Genomic DNA, 22,311 nt, shown 5'->3' on the forward strand with positions numbered 1-22,311 from the left:
AAATGCAAATGAAGATCACAACAAGATGCCATCTCACACCAGTTAGAATGGGTATCACTAAAAAATAATACAATGACAGACACTGGCAACGTTGCAGAAAAAAGGAATGCTTACACACTGTTGATGAGAGTGTAAATTAATCTAACAATTGTGGAAAGCAGTGTGGTGATTCTTCAAAGAGCTAAAACCATAACTACCATTTACCCAGCAATCCCACTACTAGATATATATCCAAAGGAATATAAATCATTCTATCATAAAGACACATGTATGTGTATGTTCATTACAGCATTATTCACAATAGCAAAGACATGGAATCAATCTAAATGCCCATCAATGACAGACTAGATAAAGAAAATGTGGTCCATATACACCATGGAATATCATGCAGCCATAAAAAAAGAACAAGATCATGTCCTTTGCTGGAACATGAATAGAGCTGGAGGCCATTATCCTTTGCAAACTGAGGAACAGAAACCAAATACCACGTTCTCACTTATAAGTGGCGGCTAAATGATGAGAACACATCAACACATGGAGTGGAACAATACACACTGGAGCCACTTGAGGGTGGAGGTGGGAGGAGAGATAGGATTGGAAAAAATAACTATTAGGCCCCAGGCTTAGTATCTGGGTGACAAAATAATCTATACAACAAATCCCTATGACATGGGTTTACCTATATAGCAAACCTGCATACAAATACTCCTAAACCTAAAAGTTTTCTTAAAAAAGAGTAAGTTACTTTTGCTCTGAGTCTCAGGTTCCTGATCCATAGAATGGGACTATTTATAGCAACTTCGCAGACTATTGTAAAAACCAAGTGGAACTGCCTAAGCGCCTGGCACAAGGTAGGCATTTTTCTAACTTTTTTTTTTTTTTTTTTTTGAGATGGAGTTTCGCCCTTGTTACCCAGGCTGGAGTGCAATGGCGCGATCTCGGCTCACCGCAACCTCCGCCTCCTGGGCTCAGGCAATTCTCCTGCCTCAGCCTCCTGACTAGCTGGGATTACAGGCACGTGCCACCATGCCCAGCTAATTTTTTGCACTTTTAGTAGAGACGGGGTTTCACCATGTTGACCAGGATGGTCTCGATCTCTCGACCTCATGATCCACCCGCCTCGGCCTCCCAAAGTGCTGGGATTACAGGCTTGAGCCACCGCGCCCGGCATTTTTCTAACTTTTTAAATCTAAAAATAAGAAAAGAATACCATGTATTAGAAAAATAGAAACCTGAATGAAAAACTAAATTGTTACTGGGTAACTCTTGAGTAAAGACAAAAACAGAAAATTTTACACATTACAAAAGTACACTTCTAATCGTTCTTGTAATCCTTCTTAGCCAAGAATTAAGATGTTAAACGTCTCCAGCCTAGAAAAATTTTTCTGATATCAGAGGAATGAAGGAGAGAATTCTAGTTAACTATAAAGAAAATAGGCTAGAGCGATTGCTCACACCTGTAATCGCAGTACTTTGGAAGGTCAAGGCAGGAAGATCCCTTCAGCCCAGGATTATAAGCCTGCAGTGAACTATGATCACACCACTGCACTCCAGGCTGGGTCAGGGACCAAGACCTTAACTCTAAAAATAATTTAAAAAAATTTTTTTTAATTAGAATATCCAAAAATATAGAAGAGATTTTCTTATGAGGCATGCTCTCCACCCTAGGAATGAATTTATTTTAAAATGTCCTGAATTGTTGAAACATGATCTTTAAAGGACCTTCTAATGCTAAGATCCTGAAAAAGTAAAGAATACTTCATTAAAAAGTATTTAAAACTTCTTATTAATTACTAATTAAATTTATCAGAGATAAAGTTTGGACTGCCAACACAGAGAACCTAACAAGTAGTGAGGCCAGATTTAACTCTATTTAACATAAGTCATTAATTTTCCTGTTAATAATTTTCATGCTTTCAAAAAGACTACTGATTCTGTTGTCTCATATGTTAAATAATGTGAAAGAAGCCTATCTTATACAAATTTACAAGCCTATATTCTAAAATACTTTTAATAAATATACCTTTTCAAAAGTTTTGATTACCTTTCTCAATGATTTAATTCTATAATTAAATAACATATTAGATAACTGTTTTATTCACAATGTCTCATATTCATATGCCATTTGTGTTCCCCCTTGAGACTATGAAAATATGAAAAAACTAGTTCTCCAACAGTTACCCTCAACCCTCCATCCCAATAAAATATCAGCAGAAATTAGATGAATGGTAATCAAACACCATTATTAGACACTGACACACAAACATTTTCTCGAAGGTCAGCGGTTAAAACTGGTTTCAGGAAAAGCAAAGAAAACATACTCACATCTAGGCTCAACCCAGAAAAGGTTTTCTGAAGCTCCTTGGCAAATTCCAAATTATGTAGCACTTCTTCATATTTCTCTACTGCTTCCTACCAAATAGGATAAGAAAATATCAATTTTCTGACTGTTTAAATACAAATATGTGAAAATACGTGTTTCTTAAATACAGTAGGAGATTTAAGACCTTATAGCTATTTACTATACATACACAAGAAAGCACTTGCCTAAAGAAAAAGGAGAGAGTATTAATACAAGTTATATTAAGTTGTATTTAAAAATTCAATTCTAATGCCAGAAATTCAATTTTGTATTAGAAATCTGAGTCCTAATTTTACCCTATCTATAAAGTCTAAGATCAGAGAAGCCTGTTGGTTTTAATAGTACTGAGCCAGTAGGATTTCTCTGTTAATAGTCATTCACTACCCAAACGTATTACACAGTAGGATGGTATCGAACAGATGAACAAGCAACCTCAAGACATTTATAATATGGTGGAAAAGACTTAGAATAATTACCTATAACAGACAAAAATAAATAAGTATTCTAACAAACAATATGCAATGTCCTACAGGAAATTTTAAGGAGCAAAATTTTTTTTTTAAAGATTTCCCAGATGAACAAAATTGACAGAAAAGAAGGGAGCATTTCATGGGCCTTTAATTCAAATCTCTATGGAAAAGAGAAAAGACCAATCTGAAACACAAGATGGAGAACCTGCACAACCAGATAAATACATATTACAAAGCCTCAGCAATTAAAATAGTAAAGTATTCCACTCCAAGGTATCTGTCCAAAAGAAATGAAAACATGTCCACATAAAGACTTGTGTGCAAATGCATACAGCAGCATAATGGCCTAAAACAAAAACAATCCAAATATCCAGCAACTGGTAAATGGATAAACAAAATGTGGTACACTCATACAATGGAATATTAGCCAGCAATAGAAACAAAAGAAATACTGATACATGCTGTAACAGGGATAAACCTAAAAATTATTATGCTAAGTAAATAAGCCAGATCCAGAAGACCATTTTATGTGAAATGTCAGAAAAGACAAATTTATAAAGATATAAAGTAAATCAGGGCACAAAAAAGAGGATTATAGGAATACTCTAAAATGAGATTGTGGTAACAGTCTGGTAACTCTACAAATTTACTATAAACACTGAAATGTACAGTTAGAGTGGGTTTACTCTGTGTTAAGTATATTTTTAAAATAATGTTAAAAAAATAGATTGATATTATATTTATAAAGGCATGGAACAACAAGAACTCCTATGTAATACCAGTATTAGTATAAATTGGTACAATAATTTTGGAAAACAGTTCAGCATTTTTTTTTTTTTTTGAGACGGAGTTTCGCTCTTGTTACCCAGGCTGGAGTGCAATGGCACGATCCCGACTCACCGCAACCTCCGCCTCCTGGGTTCAGGCAATTCTCCTGCCTCAGCCTCCTGAGTAGCTGGGATTGCAGGCACGCACCACCATGCCCAGCTAATTTTTTTTGTATTTTTAGTAGAGACGGGGTTTCACCATGTTGACCAGGTTGGTCTCGATCTCTTGACCTTGTGATCCACCCGCCTCGGCCTCCCAAAGTGCTGGGATTACAGGCTTGAGCCACCGCGCCCGGCTAGTTCAGCATTTTTAACTATGAAGTTAATCCTGTGCACATCCAATAGTCTAATAAGAGACATATACCCTGAAAAAAAAAAAATCTTATCCAGTTTGTCAGTAACACCTATAAGATTCCTCAATTCCTCAAAGTAAAATTCTTCAGTGACAAAAAAAAAAAAATCCCTCAGGCATCCATTTATTTACAGACTAAAACTAAATGAGAGAACCAAATAAAATACAGGCACTTGTCTTGAGACAAAAATACTAAATATAATGAGTGAAAAAAGCAACTGAAGAATGTATAGCATGATATGATACCACTTATTATAAGGTACAAAAAAGCAACTCCGACAGATTTCAGGGCAGAAAAAAAAAAAAAATGCTTTTAAAAGCAAGGGAAAAGTTCAGGGTCATGGTTACAGGAAAGAGAAAGTACCACACCAGAAAGGCGTCCCAACACTGTTGGAAACATACTGTTTGAGAGTGGGTTCTGGTGCTTGCTTTATTATGTGTTATAACGTATATGGAATATATTGTTTCAGTCACATATTTTATAATAAAAAGGTTTAGAGATTTTCCTGCTACAGAAACAAGAATGAGTAGATAACATTACCAGGATACACAGTCCTCGGAGGGATGTAAAACTATAAAGAAATACTCCTCCATATCCACTCCTGAATGGTATTAACTTTGACTCAAGAAAAGCAGCATCAGCTGGGAACCACCTCAACTTTCCATCACCTAATGTAGACCTATCCTTTCATTCTTCCTCTTTTACTAAGTGAAGAAGGTACCCCCCCTCTACCTGTGCCCCGGATCCTACTGAATTCTGCCTTCATACAAAACTTTATGATTCTCTGTTTAACGTCTTCTAGCAGAGAGAGAGCTGCTCACTCTCTATTGATGCTGAAGTCGGCGTTTTACGAGTTCAAGTCATCCCCAATCTAAATAAGAAAAATTAGAAGTTCTTCTGTGACAACTACTTCCCTCCAGCCTTAGACAAATTTCAAGTGTTTTCAGTTTCCAGTTCTTCAGACCTCATCAACCTGAACTCCATTTCTACCATTCCACCAGAACTGTTTTAGATGAAGTTAACAACTGTCAATGCCATCCTTTAAAGCTATGGATCTTTTACAGCTCTCATTTTGGTTGACTTACCAGCAGCCTTCAACATAAAGGCACACTCCTGCTCTACAAACATTCTTGTTTTCCCTAACACTAAACTTCCATTTCTCCACCTGCTAATTTACTAGCAAATTTTCCATTAACTTCTCTCACCTGTTTTTAGCACCTGTAAAATAGGAGTAATAGAATCTACCTCACAATGCTGTATAATTTAAATGACTGTATATGTATAAAGCACTCAGAATGATGACTGACCCTAATAAGCACTCCGTTATTTTTAGCCATTACTGTTCAAACATTAAATGTCAGAATTCCTCAGGATTCTGTCCTAGGCTTCTCTGCTTTCTATAATCTCACCCAAGACAGTCTTATCTTCTCTAATGATTTCAAGTAGCAGTCATACAGGTGATATTTCTATCAGCTAAACTTCTCCACACTCCAGACCCATTTACCTACACACCTGGTATCAGACATAGATGTCTCACAGGCACAATAAAATCAATAGTACAAAATTGAGTCTTTATCCTCTTCCACCCTCCCAAAACCTCCTTCTGCCCCCGTACCGCCCCGTGCTCCTAAGTTTAATAAATGGCTTTGCCATCCATCCATTGTTCAAGCAAGAAATCTGAAACCACTATCAGTGCTACCCTCTCTACTCCTACATCCAGTTACCAGGCCATGCTGATTTTACCTCTCAAATTCAGCTACTATATTCAAGTCCCTCTGCCATTGCCTTAGTAGGGCTCCCATAATCATTCACCTAGACTACAGGCAACTCTTTTCCTTACATCCATAAACTAATTTCCTTACATCCATAAACCATCTACACACCATACTTCACACTGCAATCAAAGTGATTTTTTTAAGTAAAAATCTGTAGTTGTTCCCTGCTTAAACATATCTGTACCATTTGATGCCTTTGGGAAAAAGCAATTTTCAAATGGTATACAATAACCTATATCCTCGAGTTTCATCACCCATCCACATGACCTTCTTTCCAGTTTCTGAAAAAGGCTCTTTGTAAAAAGCCAAAAATCTGTTCCTTCTCAGGACCTTTACACATGCAAGTATTTCCCTAGCCTTCTGCTCTTCTTCCTCCCTCCCTGCTTTCACTGGCTAAGTGTCATTCATCTTTTAGGTCTTAACTGAAGTTCTTCCTTTCTTAGGGAAGTTGACCTTAACTCTGTAGACTAGGTTGGATCCTACGTTACAATCCCTTATCATCCTGTACTTCACCTTCTTAATATCCAACATATCTGTATTTGCTTACTTCCCACTCTTCCTCCTAGATGTCAGTAGGGGACAAATGTGATATCTAAGGATCACATTTGCCCCTAGATATTATGATCCTAACAGTAAGTACAGCACCTCCTACATACTTAATATATCTTGTTGAACGAATAAAAGATAGTTCAGATGATCTTAGAGAGTATCAAATATACTCAAGATTCAGAACAATTTAAAACCTTTGGAAGAAATCATATATTGAGAGCTGTTTCAAGAAAAGGAAACTACAGACAATAGGACTGGTGAGTTGAAGGTAAGATCTCAAGACAAAGATATCAACTAGGAAGCTTATATAAAGTTTAGGTAGCTTGCCTTGACTAGGCCAGTAGCAGTGGAATTACAAAAGAGGAAAGACTCTACATTATTTATTGAGTTTACTACAGATGTATTAAATATAACACAGGATCACAGTTTAGCAGCAAAAAATGAATACCAAATTCTAACTCTTTAACAACAAAAACTTTGGCAGAGCCAAAGACAGCAAGTGCCCCTTGCCTATTGCTTGAGAACTCCCTTGAATATCAGCAGTCCATTTCAAATCCAGATCTGAACCAAACATACTAAAGTTATAAATGTAACAATTTAAATCCTTTAAATTATAAAGTTACATTAAATTGTTACAAGTTAAAGTGACTCCAAAAATAACTTTATTAGGCATTCTTTTTACTATTTGAAAGGAGAAATCTATGTTACCAATTTAACATAAATCTTATGTAGCTTAGCCTTGACAGATTCCTTAAGAGTTACTACTTCAAAGAGGCTGCAAGAACCATATGGAGCATTACAAGTTTTATTTACGATATTATAAGTATCTGTTGGGTTAAAGAAGAAAAACTAAAAATACAAAACTGATCACAAATAATATTGAAAATACAGTATCAAATCAAATACAACTGAAGCAGTGCTTGAAGGAAAACTCAGTTTTCAAGAAATTTTAGAAAATTTTCACCATTTGAAAAACCAAATAACCGGCCGGGCGCGGTGGCTCAAGCTTGTAATCCCAGCACTTTGGGAGGCCGAGGCGGGTGGATCACGAGGTCGAGAGATCGAGACCATCCTGGTCAACATGGTGAAACCCCGTCTCTACTAAAAATACAAAAAATTAGCTGGGCATGGTGGCACGTGCCTGTAATCCCAGCTAGTCAGGAGGCTGAGGCAGGAGAATTGCCTGAACCCAGGAGGCGGAGGTTGCGGTGAGCCGAGATCGTGCCATTGCACTCCAGCCTGGGTAACAAGAGCGAAACTCCCTCTCAAAAAAAAAAAAAAAAAAAAAAGAAAGAAAAACCAAATAACCAAAAAACACAAAAGCTGAGAAAAAAAAAAAAGTACAATAAATTAAGTCCCAAGCTCCTTTTAGGTGGGGGGTGGGGGGGTGAAATATACCCCTAGATAATTTAAGAGTAAACTGAGGAAACAAAACCACAGAAAATTAGAAAGTAACAACAGACACAGACTATATTAAACTTTTATTAAAAACTACTTGGCCCTAATCTATGCAAATAAATTTTTAAAACTGAATGAAATGGTGATTTTCAGTGAAAAGCTTTTAAAAAATCATGCCAAAGAAATCTAAACAAAATCAATCTCCAAGGGAAAAATGGAGAGTATTTTCAAAGAGCTTCCACCTCAAAGAGAACCAGGCACAGAGAATTTCACACAATGATTCAGCCAAACTTTAAAGACCATGCATTGTAGAAGCATGGCCACAATATTAAAAACAACAACAACAACAAAAGAATTGGTTAATAAGTAGATGGAGCACAGCGAATTTTTAGGGCAGTGAAACCATTCTGTATGATATTACAATGGTGGATACATTTGCATTTAACAAAACCCATAGAGCTGGGTGTTGTGACTCACAACTGTAATCACAGGTACTCAGGAGGCTGAGGTGGGAAGATAGCTTGAGCCCAAGAGTTCAAGACTGCAGTGAGCTATGAGATTGTGCCACTGCACTCCAGCCTGGTGAGAGAGAGAGAGAGACCCTGACTCTTAAAAACAAACACACACACACCAACAAAAACCATAGAATGTACAGCACTAAGAGCGAACGCCAACATAAACTCTAAACTACGAACTTTGGGTGATGATGATGTGTCAATGTAGGGTCATAGAAAGTAAAAAAAAATGTGGCCAGGTGCAGTGGCTCATGCCTATAATCCCAGCAGTTGGGAGGCCAAAGCAGGTGGATCATGAGGTCAGGAGTTCGAGACCAGCCTGACCAACATGGTGACACCCCGTCTCCACTAAAACAATACAAAAATTAGCCAGGCAGCCGGGCGCGGTGGCTCAAGCCTGTAATCCCAGCACTTTGGGAGGCCGAGGCGGGTGGATCACGAGGTCAAGAGATCGAGACCATCCTGGTCAACATGGTGAAATCCCGTCTCTACTAAAAATACAAAAAACTTAGCTAGGCATTGTGGCGCGTGCCTGTAATCCCAGCTACTCAGGAGGCTGAGGCAGGAGAATTGCCTGAACCCAGGAGGCAGAGGTTGTGGTGAGCCGAGATCGCGCCATTGCACTCCAGCCTGGGTAACAAGAGTCAAACTCCGCCTCAAAAAAAAAAAAAATTAGCCAGGCATGGTGCCAAGCGCCTGTAATCTCACCTACTCAGGAGGCTGAGGCAGGAGGATCACTTGAACCTGGGAGGCAGAGGTTGCAGTGAGTCACTGTGCCACTGCACTCCAGCCTGGGTGACAGAGTGAGACTCCATCTCAAAAAAAAAAAAAAAAAGTAAAAAATGAATTTCTCTGATGAGAGATGTTAACAGTGAAAGAGGCTGAGCTTGTGTGCGGTGAAAGTGCTACTCCAGTGAATGCATGAATAAGAAGAAAACAAATCCTATTGCTGATGTGCACAAGATTTGAGTTGTCTGGATAAAAGATCAAACAAGCCACAACATTCCCTTAAGTCAAAACTTAATGCAGGCCCAGCACGGTGGCTCACAGCTCTAATTCCAGCACTTTGGGAGGACAAGGCAGGCAGACTGCCTGAGCTCAGGAGTTGGCAACCAGCCTAGGCAACACGGTGAAACCCCATCTCTACTAAAATACAAAAAAATTAGCCAGGCAAAGTGATGTGCGCCTCTAATCCCAGCTACTTGGGAGGCTGAGGCAGGAGAATTGCCTGAACCCGGGAGGCGAAGGTTGCAATGAGTCAAGATCACACCACTGCACCCCAGTCCGGGTGACGGAGCAAGACTCCACCTCAAAAAAACAACAACAACCTAGACCCTAACTCTATTTCGTGTAGGCTGAGAGAGTGAGGAAGCTGTAGAAGAAAAGTTGGAAGCTAGCAGAAGCTGGTTTATGAGGTTTAAGGAAAGAAGCCATCTCCATAACATAAAAGTACAAGATGTAGCAACAAGTGCTGATGTAGAAGCTGTACCAAGTTAGCCAGAAGATCTAGCTAAGATAATTGATGAAGCTGGCTACACTAAACAATAGATTTTCAATGCAGATGAAAAAGTCTTCTATTGGAAGAAGGTGCCATCTAGGACTTTCATAACTAGAGATGATCAGCCAACCACCTTCAAAGCTTCATAAGACATGCTGACTCTCTTGTTAGAGTCCAATGCCACTTAAGACTTTAAGTTAAGGCCAATACTCATTAACAGTTCTGAAAAATCCCAGGACTCAAGAATTATGCTAAATCCACTCTGTGTTTATAAACAAAATAACAAAGCCTGGATGATAGCATGCCTTTTTATAGCAGTGTTTACTAATATTTTAAGCCCACTGTTGAGACCTATAGCTCACAAAAAAAGATCCTTTAAAAAAATTACTGCTCAATGACAATGCTTGTCACCCAAGAGCTGTGATGGAGATACACAAAGAAAGCAATGTTTCCATGCCTGATAACATAACATACATTCTGCAGCCCATGAATCAATGAGTAATTTTTACTTACATGTCTTCTTATTTAAGAAATACATTTTGATAAGGCTATAGCTACCATAGGTAGTAATTCGTCTAATAGATCTGGACAAAGTAAACCGAAAGTTTCTTGAAATGATTCCTCACATTCTAGATGTCATTAAGAACATCTGTGTTTGGGAGGCCGAGGCGGGTGGATCACGAGGTCAAGAGATCAAGACCATCCTGGTCAACATGGTGAAACCCCGTGTCTACTAAAACTACAAAAAAATTAGCTGGGCATGGTGGCGTGTGTCTGTAATCCTGGCTACTCAGGAGGCTGAGGCAGGAGAATTGCCTGAACCCAGGAGGCGGAGGTTGCGGTGAGCCGAGATCGCGCCATTGCACTCCAGCCTGGGTAACAAGAGTGAAACTCTGCCTTAAAAAAAAAAAAAAAAGAACATCTGTGATTCATGGGAGGATGTCAAAATACCATCATGAAGAGGAGTTTGGAAAAAACTGGCTAACACTCATGGATGACTCTGAGGCGGTTCAGAACTTCAGTGGGGAAAGGTACTGCAGATGTCGTGGAAATAGCAAGAGAACTAGAAGTAGAGCCTGAAGATATGACTAAATTGCTGCAATCTCAGGATAAATCTTTAACAGACGAGGAGCTGCTTCTTAAGAATGAGCAAAGGAAGTGGTTTCTTGATAGAATCTACTGGTAACAATATTATAAACATTGTTGAAATGACAACAAAGCCTTTAGAATTTCACATAAAGTTATAGTTGATAAAGCAGCAGCAGAGTTTGAAAGACTGACTCCAATTTTGAAAAAAGTCCTACTGTGGGTAAAATCCTATCTAACAGCATCACATATTACAGAGACATCTTTCATGAAAGAAAGAGTTCATTGATGTGGCTGATTTTACTGCTGTGTTATTTTTAAGAAATTGCCACAGCTACTCAAACCTTCAGCAACCACCATCCTGATCCATCAGCAGTAATCAACACTGAGGAAAGATCCTTCTCAACCAGCAAAAAGATTACAACTCAGTGAAGGCTCAGATGATCATTAGCACTTTTTAGCAATGAAGTAATTTTTAATCAAGTTATGTACCTTCTTTTCGATAGTGCTACTGCACACTTACAGTACAGGACTACAGTACAGGACAAACATAGCTTTTATATGCACCGGGAAACCAAAAAATTTGTGTGACTTGCTTTACTATAATATTCACTTTATCGCCGGGCGTGGTGGCTCAGACCTATAATCCCAGCACTTTGGGAGGCCGAGGCGGGTGGATCACGAGGTCGAGAGATCGAGACCATCCTGGTCAACATGGTGAAACCCCGTCTCTACTAAAAATACAAAAAAAAAAAAAAAACTAGCTGGGCATGGTGGCGCGTGCCTGTAATCCCAGCTATTCAGGAGGCTGAGGCAGGAGAATTGCCTGAGCCCAGGAGGCAGAGGTTGCGGTGAGCCGAGATCGCGCCATTGCACTCCAGCCTGGGTAACAAGAGCGAAAACTCCACCTCAAAAAAAAAAAAAAAAAAAAAATTTCACTTTATCATGGTGGTCTGAAACAGTACCCACAATATCTCTGAGGTATAGCTATTTTTTTTCTTCTGACTTACCTACATGTTCTAAATCGTCTACCTTATATATTGCTTGTATAAGGTGTGATTTCTCAAAAGTACCACAAACTACATGCTTACTTATAACTAAAGACCTTACATTCATTTTATACTTAGTAAATCTGTATGTAATAAATATTTTTATATAGCTACGACATGCTATACTCTATTCTATGCACTAGAAATATAGCAATGAACAGACAAAATCCTACTTTCATGGAACTTACATTGTAAGGGTAGGAAAGAGACAAAATAAAATTTCATACCTTGTCAGAGAAGTGCTAACTTCTATTAAGAAAAATTAAGCAAGGAAAGGAGCTAAGCAGTGTGAATGGGGAAGTGGGGGTATAGTAAGGTGAGAACATATCTTACTGTGGGTACCTTCAAGTAACATGCTGAAGGAGGTTGGGAATTAAGCCATTTAAACATCTGGAGAAAGGCCATCCTGACCAGTAGGAACATCACGTGCAAAACGCCCTGGCAGAAGAAGTGTGCCTGGGATGTTTGAGGAAACAGCAACATTAAGGTAGGAAGAATGAAGCTTGAGAGGGAAAGAAGAGCAGGAAATGCAGTAAAGATGTCAAAGGAAGTGGGGAGGGTATTCTGTAGGGCTCTGTAGACACATTAAGGACACTTTACCACAAGATGGGAACTAATTGGGACTTCTGAGTAGAGGAATAACCATCTGACTTGCATCAGAACAGGATCACTGAAGTTACTACATTGAGAACAGACTTGGAAAGGACAGAAATAGATAAATCTGTGAGGATGGAGTAATTACTACTATAATAAATAATGCAGATGAAAGATGATACAGCCTGAAGATGGCAGAAATGGTCAGTTTCTTGATTTACCTTAAAGGGAGAACTGAGAAGACTTGCTGATGAGCTGGATGTCAGGTACGAGGAGAAAGTAAATAAATTCTCCAAGATTTTTGGCAACTCCTTCTAGTTGATTAGGCCATCAACTGACACATCTAAGATTAGAGGAGGAGCAGGTTTTGAGGAACAGGGAAAAATCAGAAAGTGTCAGTCAGGCACCTGGACAAAGATTCATGGGAGGATGTCAAATATTGAGTTCAGAGGACTGATCTGCTGGCAATATAAATTGGGTAGTTGTCACTGTATTAATCCAGGTATCAAAGTTCATACATTTATTATAGAAGCAACATGTGGTTATAAAGACAGTAATGAAATATTGAGAATGAAGTTTGCCTGGCTGGGGCAATGAATATAGCATGTCCTTACCATTTCTTAGAGAGCTACCATTGGAACTATCAATCTCCAACCCCTTCTCCCCATGTTTCTCAACAATAAAGAGCACAACTCTAACAGGGCACTTTATTCAAGAATATTTACACACACACACACACACACACACATGGTTTTATCATTTTGAGTTATTGAACACACCATGACTTTAAAACAAAGCCGTGCTGAAATGCTGCACATCCAGCTAAGTCCTCTCCCCAGCTAAGTGAGCACACCATTCACAGAGCTCACACAATTCAACTCTATGCCTCAGCAAAATTATAACTTACTACATCACAAAAATTCTGGGTCAGTGAAGAAGAGTCACTATGGAATGAGGAAAGTCCTTGAATGCCCGTATCTATGATGTATAACCAAAAATTTTAGTTGAAAACAGAAATACAACAGACCCACAAACAAGATAAAACAATTTTCAAATAAATGCGTCCCTTCTTAGCCAGGAGACATGACCAAGACAAAATGGTAAACATCCACAAAACACTGTTTTCTTTCCACACTGCAAAAACTCTCCTTCACAAATTACATAAAATTTGCAATTACAAGGTATATCATTGGCAAGTTAACCAATGGAAAAAATACAAGTAGCCTAATGTATTTAGTTAAGTTTTTTTTAAGACTGGATATCTATCAGATAACATGCCTCCTGAGAGGGGACAAGACAATCCAGGATAGAAAAGTAGGAAGAGACCATGAAAGGAATTAAAGTGAGGCAGCCAGAGAAAACTGAGGTAAGCTACAGCAAATATTCTTTCACGTTTTAGAGCAGAAAGACGTCAAGTTTCGAATATACCAGTGAATTGCTGAAAACTAGAGTATGCCCTTCTCTTCTCCTTTCAGTCCATCTTGGCATAAGTTTAATTTAAATCTATATGTTAACTCTTAGTGACAGTCCACACTTTCACTCCTGTTTAACAATCTACACCCCCATCCATACCATCTTCTAGTCAGCAGAAAAAAAAGTCATATCTGAGCTCTAACAGGCACAGACAACAAAAGCTTTTGAAACAAATTTTAGCTTTGTGTGTGTGTGTGTGTGTGTGTGTGTGCGTGCGTATGCGCGCGCTATCAAGTCTCTGGTCTCAGTTAAGTCCATGCAGAGTTTTATTAAGAAAAGAAAACCACTAAATCTGACCAAGACATCATAAGCCACTTACCAACTGGTCTGGATTAAGTTGCTCTCCACTTTTCAGGCGATCCTTATAATCTTCCAGTTTGAGCTACAAAAGATAAACTTTTATCTACTATAGTCCAATAAAAAAATTCAGAAGCAAATAAACTAAATGCCAGACCTTGTCTCTAGGAAAACAAAGTCCTTAAGTAAGCTATCAATCTGCAAGACTATCATTTTACTATAAGGCATGCAGCAACCGCAGAGGAGTTCCAGTCAGGGTTACGAGTAAAAAATACACAGAATCACGAGTCTGGAATCACAAAAGTTAAACAGTCAAACTATTTTCTCTTAATGGACTCTATTAATAACAAACTAGACTACTTAACCCTTCTGGACTTACCTAGTAAATCACAAGTCCTCAACACAGTAGCTTCTCAACAGGGGCAATTTTGTCCCCCAAAAATACATGGCAATGTCTGGGGATATTTTTGGTTATCATAACTCGGGAGCGGGAAGAGAGGTATTCTTGTGATTAGAGGCCAGGGATGCTGCTGAACATCTTAAAAAGCACAGGACAGCCCTTTACAACAAAGAATTATCCAGTACAGAATGTCAATGGTGTAGAGGTTGAGAAGTCCTACTCTAGTCTCATGCTTCAACTATTAGTTCAGTTACCCATTGAATTATGCGGCATTTTCCCAAAAGGAAACTCCTATTGGAAGTACAGAAACATAAAAGAATTCTTTTCTATCATTAGAGTAGGCTCATCTTGAAGTTATTTTTCATATTATATTTTATACTTGAGGAAATTATGAAAAACAAATTGCATTTATTGGCCCCATAATAATGACATAAACCCACTATGACATTCTTGTTTTGTTTTGTTTTCCTTCGAGACAGTCTCTCACTCTGTTGCCCAGGCTGGAGTGCAGTGGCACATTCTCAGCTCACTGCAATCTCTGCCTCCCCAGTTCAAGTGATTCTCCTGCCTGAGCCTCCTGAGTAGGTGGAATTATAGGTGCCTGCTACCATGCCTGGGCTAATTTTTTTTTTTGGTAATTTTAGTAGAGACAGGGTTTCATCATGTTGGCCAGGCTGGTCTTGAACTCCTGACCTCAGGTGATTCAACCCACCTCAGCCTCCCAAGGTGCAGGGATTACAGGCATAAGCTGCTGCACCCAGCCCCACTATGGTATTCTAAAAGCATTTTTTAGGCCCCTCCTGTATTGGCTTTAGTTGCAAAATTCTTCCCCAGAAGGTTGAAACAAAAGTACTGGTACCATTCAAAATTAAAGAGGTACTATAGGTAAGCTAGAGAGCATAGGTATACATATATGTAGTTCCTCCACCTAAGGGAGTCTTCCTCAACAGATCCTGCTTTGATCATTTATCACGGTAATGGGGAATTTGTGCTGACCTGGCACACTCACCTTATCACACTTGTGATCAACTGCATGCCTTAAAAAGATAAATGGGGAGAGCTACAGGGAAGCTACTAGCAACTTGCCCTTCTTTACCACTTTCTTAGCTTTAAAAAAGAAAAAAAAGAAAAGACACAGAGTTAACCAGACTCTAAAGAGTCTGTTCTCACCCCTCTATTACAAGCAGCTTTAAGGTTTAACTAGGTCTTGGCACAAAAGCATTTAAGAACACATAGGTCCAGACAGTCACTCAATCTCACCTGTCCAGAAGCAGAAAATCATAACACAACAAAGCAACGTGCAGTCTATTTCACAAGCTACATGACTCAGGAAATGAGAAAAGATTTAGATCTTTACATCAGCATTTACTGTAGCTAGGCTGATTATAACTCCTGGGTCTCTTTATAAGGCTGACTACAATGCTTTCACCTAGCAATCTTAATCCTCACCTAACTACACAAAAGTAAGTAGCAAAACACTTTCTATGGTTAAACCTTGCAACGACTGCAGCAGTTATACTGCAGTATCAACTGCTGCAGAAAGTCACAAGGAAAACAAGCTCAAAAATCAGCTATTAACACATCTATGAAAAGAAACATAATACATAAGAAATTAATCTGACCTAAAATAGCTAGCTCTTAAACTATTTCAACAGCAGCATGCAGAATAATTTTACTATGAAGAATATTTCTACTCAGTTGTTTTGACAAATGAAACAGAAAACGTTTAATACTTCCAACATGTAGCCTTCTTGTTTAAGACAATTAAATCCTAAGGTCAAATCTTTAGTAAAGAACATCTATGGGCTCTGAAAGAAAAATGTCAGCTTCTTAATCTTTAAGATCACGCGCATATACAGGGCTGGAAGAAAAAAAAAGTTACCTTCTTTTTCTCGATGTTTCTAATTTTGTGTTTAAGGCATATGAGTCCATTTTCAATATAGGTCTCATATGCTTGGGAAGGAGATGCAGCAGAACTCAGAGTAGACTGCAGGGGGCTCAAGGCCCGCTGGCTTTCCCCATGCTGACTGTGGTTCGCTTGGGGCTTGGCCGACTTCATATTCCCCTCTCTTTCCTCGTCTGAATGGCCTGAAGGTGACTGGTAACCAAAAGGGGATGAAGAGAGTTGCACCATTGAAACAGATGAAGCTGAAGGAGGTGGGGAAAGTTAAGTATAAAATTAGGACTAGAGGGGCACAGCCAAGCAGTAACTTCCCTGGAAAGTCTAGACCACTGCTTTAAAATTCTTTTCCACAGGAGTGAGCTCGAAACCAAATAATGCTTCAGATATTACTGTACTTCCATCCTACTTTTAAAGTAATTTGTGCCACTAGCCAATGAGGATAGCCTTTACATATGCAAAATCAACATAGAGGATGTTTCCAGAAATTCGACTTTCCACATAGGGAGGAAGAACAGCAATGGCTTCAGAGCTCTTCTCATGAGGGTACACCACATTCTGAATAATTCCCACAGACACGTGATGACACCAAAATAAGCTTTCCACCCCAGAACCTAAGGCAGCCACTCAAATCTCTTTACATGATCCCTCATCACCAGCTCCAACCTTAACCCTGAATGTTTGAAAGAAAATCCCAAACTCACACCATTCTTATAGCGCTAAGTGAACCAGCAGCTTCTTGAACAAAAAAGAATGCTAACTTCCCTGATTGCTCTGGGGCCTACAGGGCAATCCATCACTACTGAACATTTGCAGCCAGGTACACTCTCAACCTGCAGGCACCCCCTCCGTTGATTCTCGGTTGTTTGGCTTAGACCAACCCATAAACGCTTACACCCAACTAGTTTAACAGCTCATTCTAGAGAGCCCTTCCCTGCCCTGTATCAGCAGCCCTTGAGCACGTACGTATCCGTCCCTAGACTCCAGGCACCCAAGGTATCCCTCTCTCCCCCGTTATGAGCATCCCCAAAGCAAGGACGGAACAGGCCCCATGCATGCCAGCGCGCCCCGCCTCAGGTCTCCGGGAGAGCCTGCGCAAAGAGTACCTCTCCCGAGCCGCCACGCAGAGCCCCGCAGGCACCGACCTCCGCCCTTCCAACAGCCGCGCCGGGACGCGGAGGCGGCTTCTGCAAGGCCCTGCGGAGGCTGACCTGGAGGAAAAAGCACCGGCCGCGGCCCCCGGGAGCCCCGCCCCGCCCCGGGGATGCCAAGCCGCCCCTCCACCTGGCCGCGGCGCCGGCCACCCAGACCTGCCCACCCTCGCCGGGTCGGCCGCCTCCCTCCGCCGCGCCGACCGAGGCCGCCGCAGCACGACTTCACCTCCCCCGGCAGCCGAGGCCGCCGCTGCCGCAGCCTGGGCCCGCCTTCCGAAGACGGCGGGAGGCAGGAGCGCTGCGGAGGTGGACCGGCGCCACCCCGCACTCGCGTCTCCTCCTCCTGTCTCCTCCCTCTCCCCTCCCGGTTCTCGCCCGCGGCCTCAGTGGCGCCAGACACTCCGTCGACTCCGCCGCTCGCCCCTAGGCCCGCCCTCTGCGCCGCGCGTGGCTTTTGTAGGCCGCGCCCCGCGGCCCGCCCCGCCCCCGGCCGCCCCAGCACCGCCTTTTTCCGGTGCCCGTTCCCGGCCGCCTCCGGCCGCCTGTGCCCGCGGGGCGTTAGTTCCGGGCCCAGCGTGGTTGGGCTGGCGGTAGGTCGAGAGAGGGCGCGGTCTCCCCGCCGTTGCGCAGATTGCCGGGCACCTGGGGAGGCCGAGGCGACGCCGAGCGCAGGCGGGCCGGAAACCGCGCAGCCCCGCTGGACCTGGCTGATTGCGGGCGGCACCGGTGGGTTCGCGACCTTGAACAGGTGACTCCAATAGCCCCGGGAGGACGGCGCGCCCTTCGCGAACTGCCAGATGAGCCGAGCCTGAGGCTGTCGTAGCCCCGCTGGGCAGTCCTGAAAGTCGCAGGGGCGCCTTCGCTTCTCATATGGAGTCTTTCATAGTAGGATGGGGGAAAAAAACCACCGTTTCCTCACAGACCGAGGACTCAGCCTGTAAGAGCAGAATGCCCCAAATCAGCATCGACATAGAAACGGAGTAGGTGGGTGACTTTGCAACCTGCAATATCAGGATTGGGTTTATTCAACCTGTATTATATGGTCATGTGAAACACATTAATTGACTGGCATGCGGAGAAAGCTGGTAACAATCTTTTTAAGGTTACAAAAAATTAAGAGTCTGGAAATACATAAAAGTTTATTAAGGAAAGGAGGATGTTTCTGATACCAAATGAGACACACACACACACACTCAGCAATACCTTGCCCCAACGTGTGTTTAGGTACTACACCAGGTAGAGTTGTTTAGGTCTTGTCTGCCCCGACCCTCTGATAAAAAATATTGAGGCTAGCAGGAGAACAGAGAAAATTCAGAAGAATAATCAAGGAAGCAAACGTATAGTTTTAAAAGCTTTGGCCAACCTCACCCAAAATTAATTTTAACATTACTTGATACATTTTCTGCCATCTATTATCTGCGTTCTTTTTGGTCCTTGGTGACATAATGTATCTTAATGCTGCATTTTAACTTTGAATTTCAGAATCCCTATGTGTTTTTAAGGATCAGAGAAATACTAGATTGTCCCTTTTTTCATTGTTTATAACCCGAGAAAGAACAGAAGATGCTGAACATAAGGAGAGGAAGGTTATGCCTTCACCCTTGATGACACACACAAAAAAGTGGCCATAATAAGAAAAATGTGAAGGACATACTGTGGAATCAATGAGTTGACACGAAGTTACGACACAGACTAAGTTGTAGCCCAAGCTAATGATGAACCTAAAAATGATATTTTCAGTCATATTAATCATGAAATATCTGCCTTCTAATTCGTCAGGCAAAAAGGAGCCCTTGGATCATATAGATTTGGCCATAAATTTTGAATTTTCTACTAAATGGATATTCTCCTAAATGAATAAATCTATACAGATTTACTTCTCATGGATTATAAAAATGCATCACAAAAGAATGCAAAAGCAAAAATAATTAAATTTCAAGTCCAGTAAGGTACAGTCTGTGTAAATATAGTGTGACATTTATAGGAGGACATATCACAGTAGATACCGTTGAAGCAGTGTGTTCTGAACAAGTTAAAAAGATGATTCAGATAAAAGCTTTTCTGCTAGAGGAGCTCTTTAAAACCATTAAGTCTGGCTTACTTTGAAAGCACATGTTCCCAAAACTTTTGTCAGGAGTTTGGTTTATTTTACCCTCTCTTACTCCCTATTTTCTATAACACGGCGATTTGTCTTGCCAACTGTGAGGCAGTATTTGTGGAATGCCACCTCCAAGCTTAACAAGGAATAACTATATTTGAAATATGATTTAAAAAAAAGTGTTGCTTCAAATCAGTGATAGAATAATACATTCATTCACTCAACAGATATTTACTGAGCACTTGCTATGTAGTAGGTGATAAGGCTATAATGGTGACTCAGACAGTGCAACTTCTGCCTTCATAGAGCCAAGCTGGAATTCAGTAAAAGCTGTAGGTGTAAATGGCAAAAACAACCAAATCAAAAAAACTAAAAGACAAAAGTACTAAAGACTTGTATAATGAATGGTTTGATTTCTACAAAAACAGCCAGACTTTATATCTTTTGAAAATGTGAAGGTCTTAAACATGCACTGTCTGACAAATGTTCAATAGCTGCAGAGATGGTTATGCTGTAGTCACTTAAAACTGATATAGCTTCATATTGTTGAAACTGGAAAGAGAAATCCACCAAAGGATGTGAAACCTGCTAGCGTATGAAGAGAGATAGGAGAAATTATCTTAGACATTTTGTTGTGGGTGATAGAATTGTCACTGAGAGTGGGGGGTGGGGGAGAAGAGAGAAGAAAAGCAAGAAGGCTAAGAAAGAAAAGCACAGGAAACAGTAACATAAGGTTGTTAAAAAAATATAGTACTTTTGGCTGGGCATGGTGGCTTTATGCTTGTAATCCAAGCACTTTGGGAGGCCAAAGTGGATAGATCACCTGAGGTCAGGAGTTCAAGACCAGCCTGGCCAATTTGGCAAAACCCTGTCTCTACTAAAAATACAAAAATCATCCAGGCATGGTGGTATGCCCCTGTAATCCCAGCCACTCAGAAGCTGAGACAAAATCACTTGAACCTAGGAGGTGACGGTTGCAGGGAACCAAGATTGTGCCACTGCACTCCTGCCTGGACGACAAGAACAAAACTCTATCTCAAAAAAAAAAAAAAAAAAAAAATTATATATATATATATATATATATATATATGCATATAGATAGATAGTACTTTCACATACTTGCTGATTCATAGGGTGTCTATTCAAATATTTGAGAAGAGAAACTATATAAAGTAAAGAACTAAAGTACAATAAAAAAATAAAATATTGTTTAAAAAAAAAAGAAAGCAGCCGGGCGCGGTGGCTCAAACCTGTAATCCCAGCACTTTGGGAGGCCGAGGCGGGTGGATCACGAGGTCGAGAGATCGAGACCAACCTGGTCAACATGGTGAAACCCCGTCTCTACTAAAAATACAAAAAAAAAATTAGCTGGGCATGGTGGTGCGTGCCTGTAATCCCAGCTACTCAGGAGGCTGAGGCAGGAGAATTGCCTGAACCCAGGAGGCGGAGGTTGCGGTGAGCCGAGATCGCGCCATTGCACTCCAGCCTGGGTAACAAGAGCGAAAACTCCGTCTCAAAAAAAAAAAAAAAAAAAGAAAGCAAAGAACTGAGAAATACAAATCTCAGGTAGGAAAAAACTTGCCATAATAGTTTAGAGTATTTTTAGACAAATATCTAGTTTGTAAGGTTAATATTTTGGTAGGCTTATTTTTTCATAAAATCATAATTATACATTCCTATTGGTTTTATTGATACTGTTTTTCTGATATTGAAATTAATGCATTAATAGTGCTATACCATTAAGTCCCTTTGAAATAAAAGTTCTTTAGAGGAGGAATAATCAGTGTAGAACTTGTGAATGTGTGTCATTAAATCAATAATATCAAGCCCATAAAAATATGATTTCTGTCCAACTTTGAAGTATTGTTAAAGTGTGAACCTCATGGGCTTTGGAGCCAGACACGCATGGATTGGATTCTTCTTCCTGCCCTTTCCTAGCTGAATGATCTTGGGCAAGTTACTGAAATTCTCTGGGCTTCAGTTTTTACAGCTGTAAAACAGCTGATAATAAAACAGACGTGGCTGGCTGCAGTGGCTCACATCTGTCATCCTAGCACTTTAGGAGGCCAAGGTGGGTGGATCATGAGGTTAGGAATTCAAGACCAGCCTGGCCAACCTGGTGACCCAAGATAGGGCCACTGCACTCCAGTCTGGGCAACAGAGCAAGATGCCATCTCAAAAACAAAACAAAACAACAACCACCAAAAAAAAAAAAAAAAAAAAAAAACAGAAGCAATATTACTTATTAACAGCATTGGTAAGGATTTCATTTCTGTAAAAGCACGTGTCTGGAGAATAGGCCATGAAATCGTATCCTCCACTGAGATATCTGTATTTGCTTCTTTTGCCACAATACGAAGCCCAGCATTTCTCATAGTAGCTGAGGAGAACTAGAGAACTGTGGAATTTATGACTAAGGAATCCCACCCCTTTTATTTAAAAGATAAGATATATAAAGCTTCTGGACATTTGTGAGTTTTCCAAGGACCTAAAAAATCTAGGTCTCCTGTCCT

The 22,311-nt window shown here is 40.5% G+C and overlaps 1 protein-coding gene across 49 annotated transcripts in view; it reads right to left on the bottom strand.

Moving 5' to 3' along the window:
• Positions 1–18,159, bottom strand: part of CAPRIN2 (caprin family member 2) — a 50,714-nt gene extending 32,555 nt beyond the window's left edge. For 7 of the 49 annotated variants that reach the window (XM_010337358.3, XM_039471951.2, XM_039471950.2 and 4 more), the window contains exons 1-3: positions 16,529–17,844; positions 14,269–14,331; positions 2,326–2,412 (exon numbers count right to left, since the gene is read on the bottom strand). In XM_010337358.3, coding sequence (XP_010335660.2) covers positions 2,326–2,412; positions 14,269–14,331; positions 16,529–16,780 — 402 coding nt within the window. In that variant the 5' untranslated portion in view covers positions 16,781–17,844. The other 42 variants (XM_039471972.2, XM_039471981.2, XM_039471968.2 and 39 more) reach the window with 24 other exon arrangements.
• Between the last annotated feature and the right edge of the window lie 4,152 nt (positions 18,160–22,311).

This window comes from Saimiri boliviensis, chromosome 7, assembly GCF_048565385.1.
Source record: "Saimiri boliviensis isolate mSaiBol1 chromosome 7, mSaiBol1.pri, whole genome shotgun sequence".
NCBI classification, from domain to species: Eukaryota; Metazoa; Chordata; class Mammalia; order Primates; family Cebidae; genus Saimiri; species Saimiri boliviensis.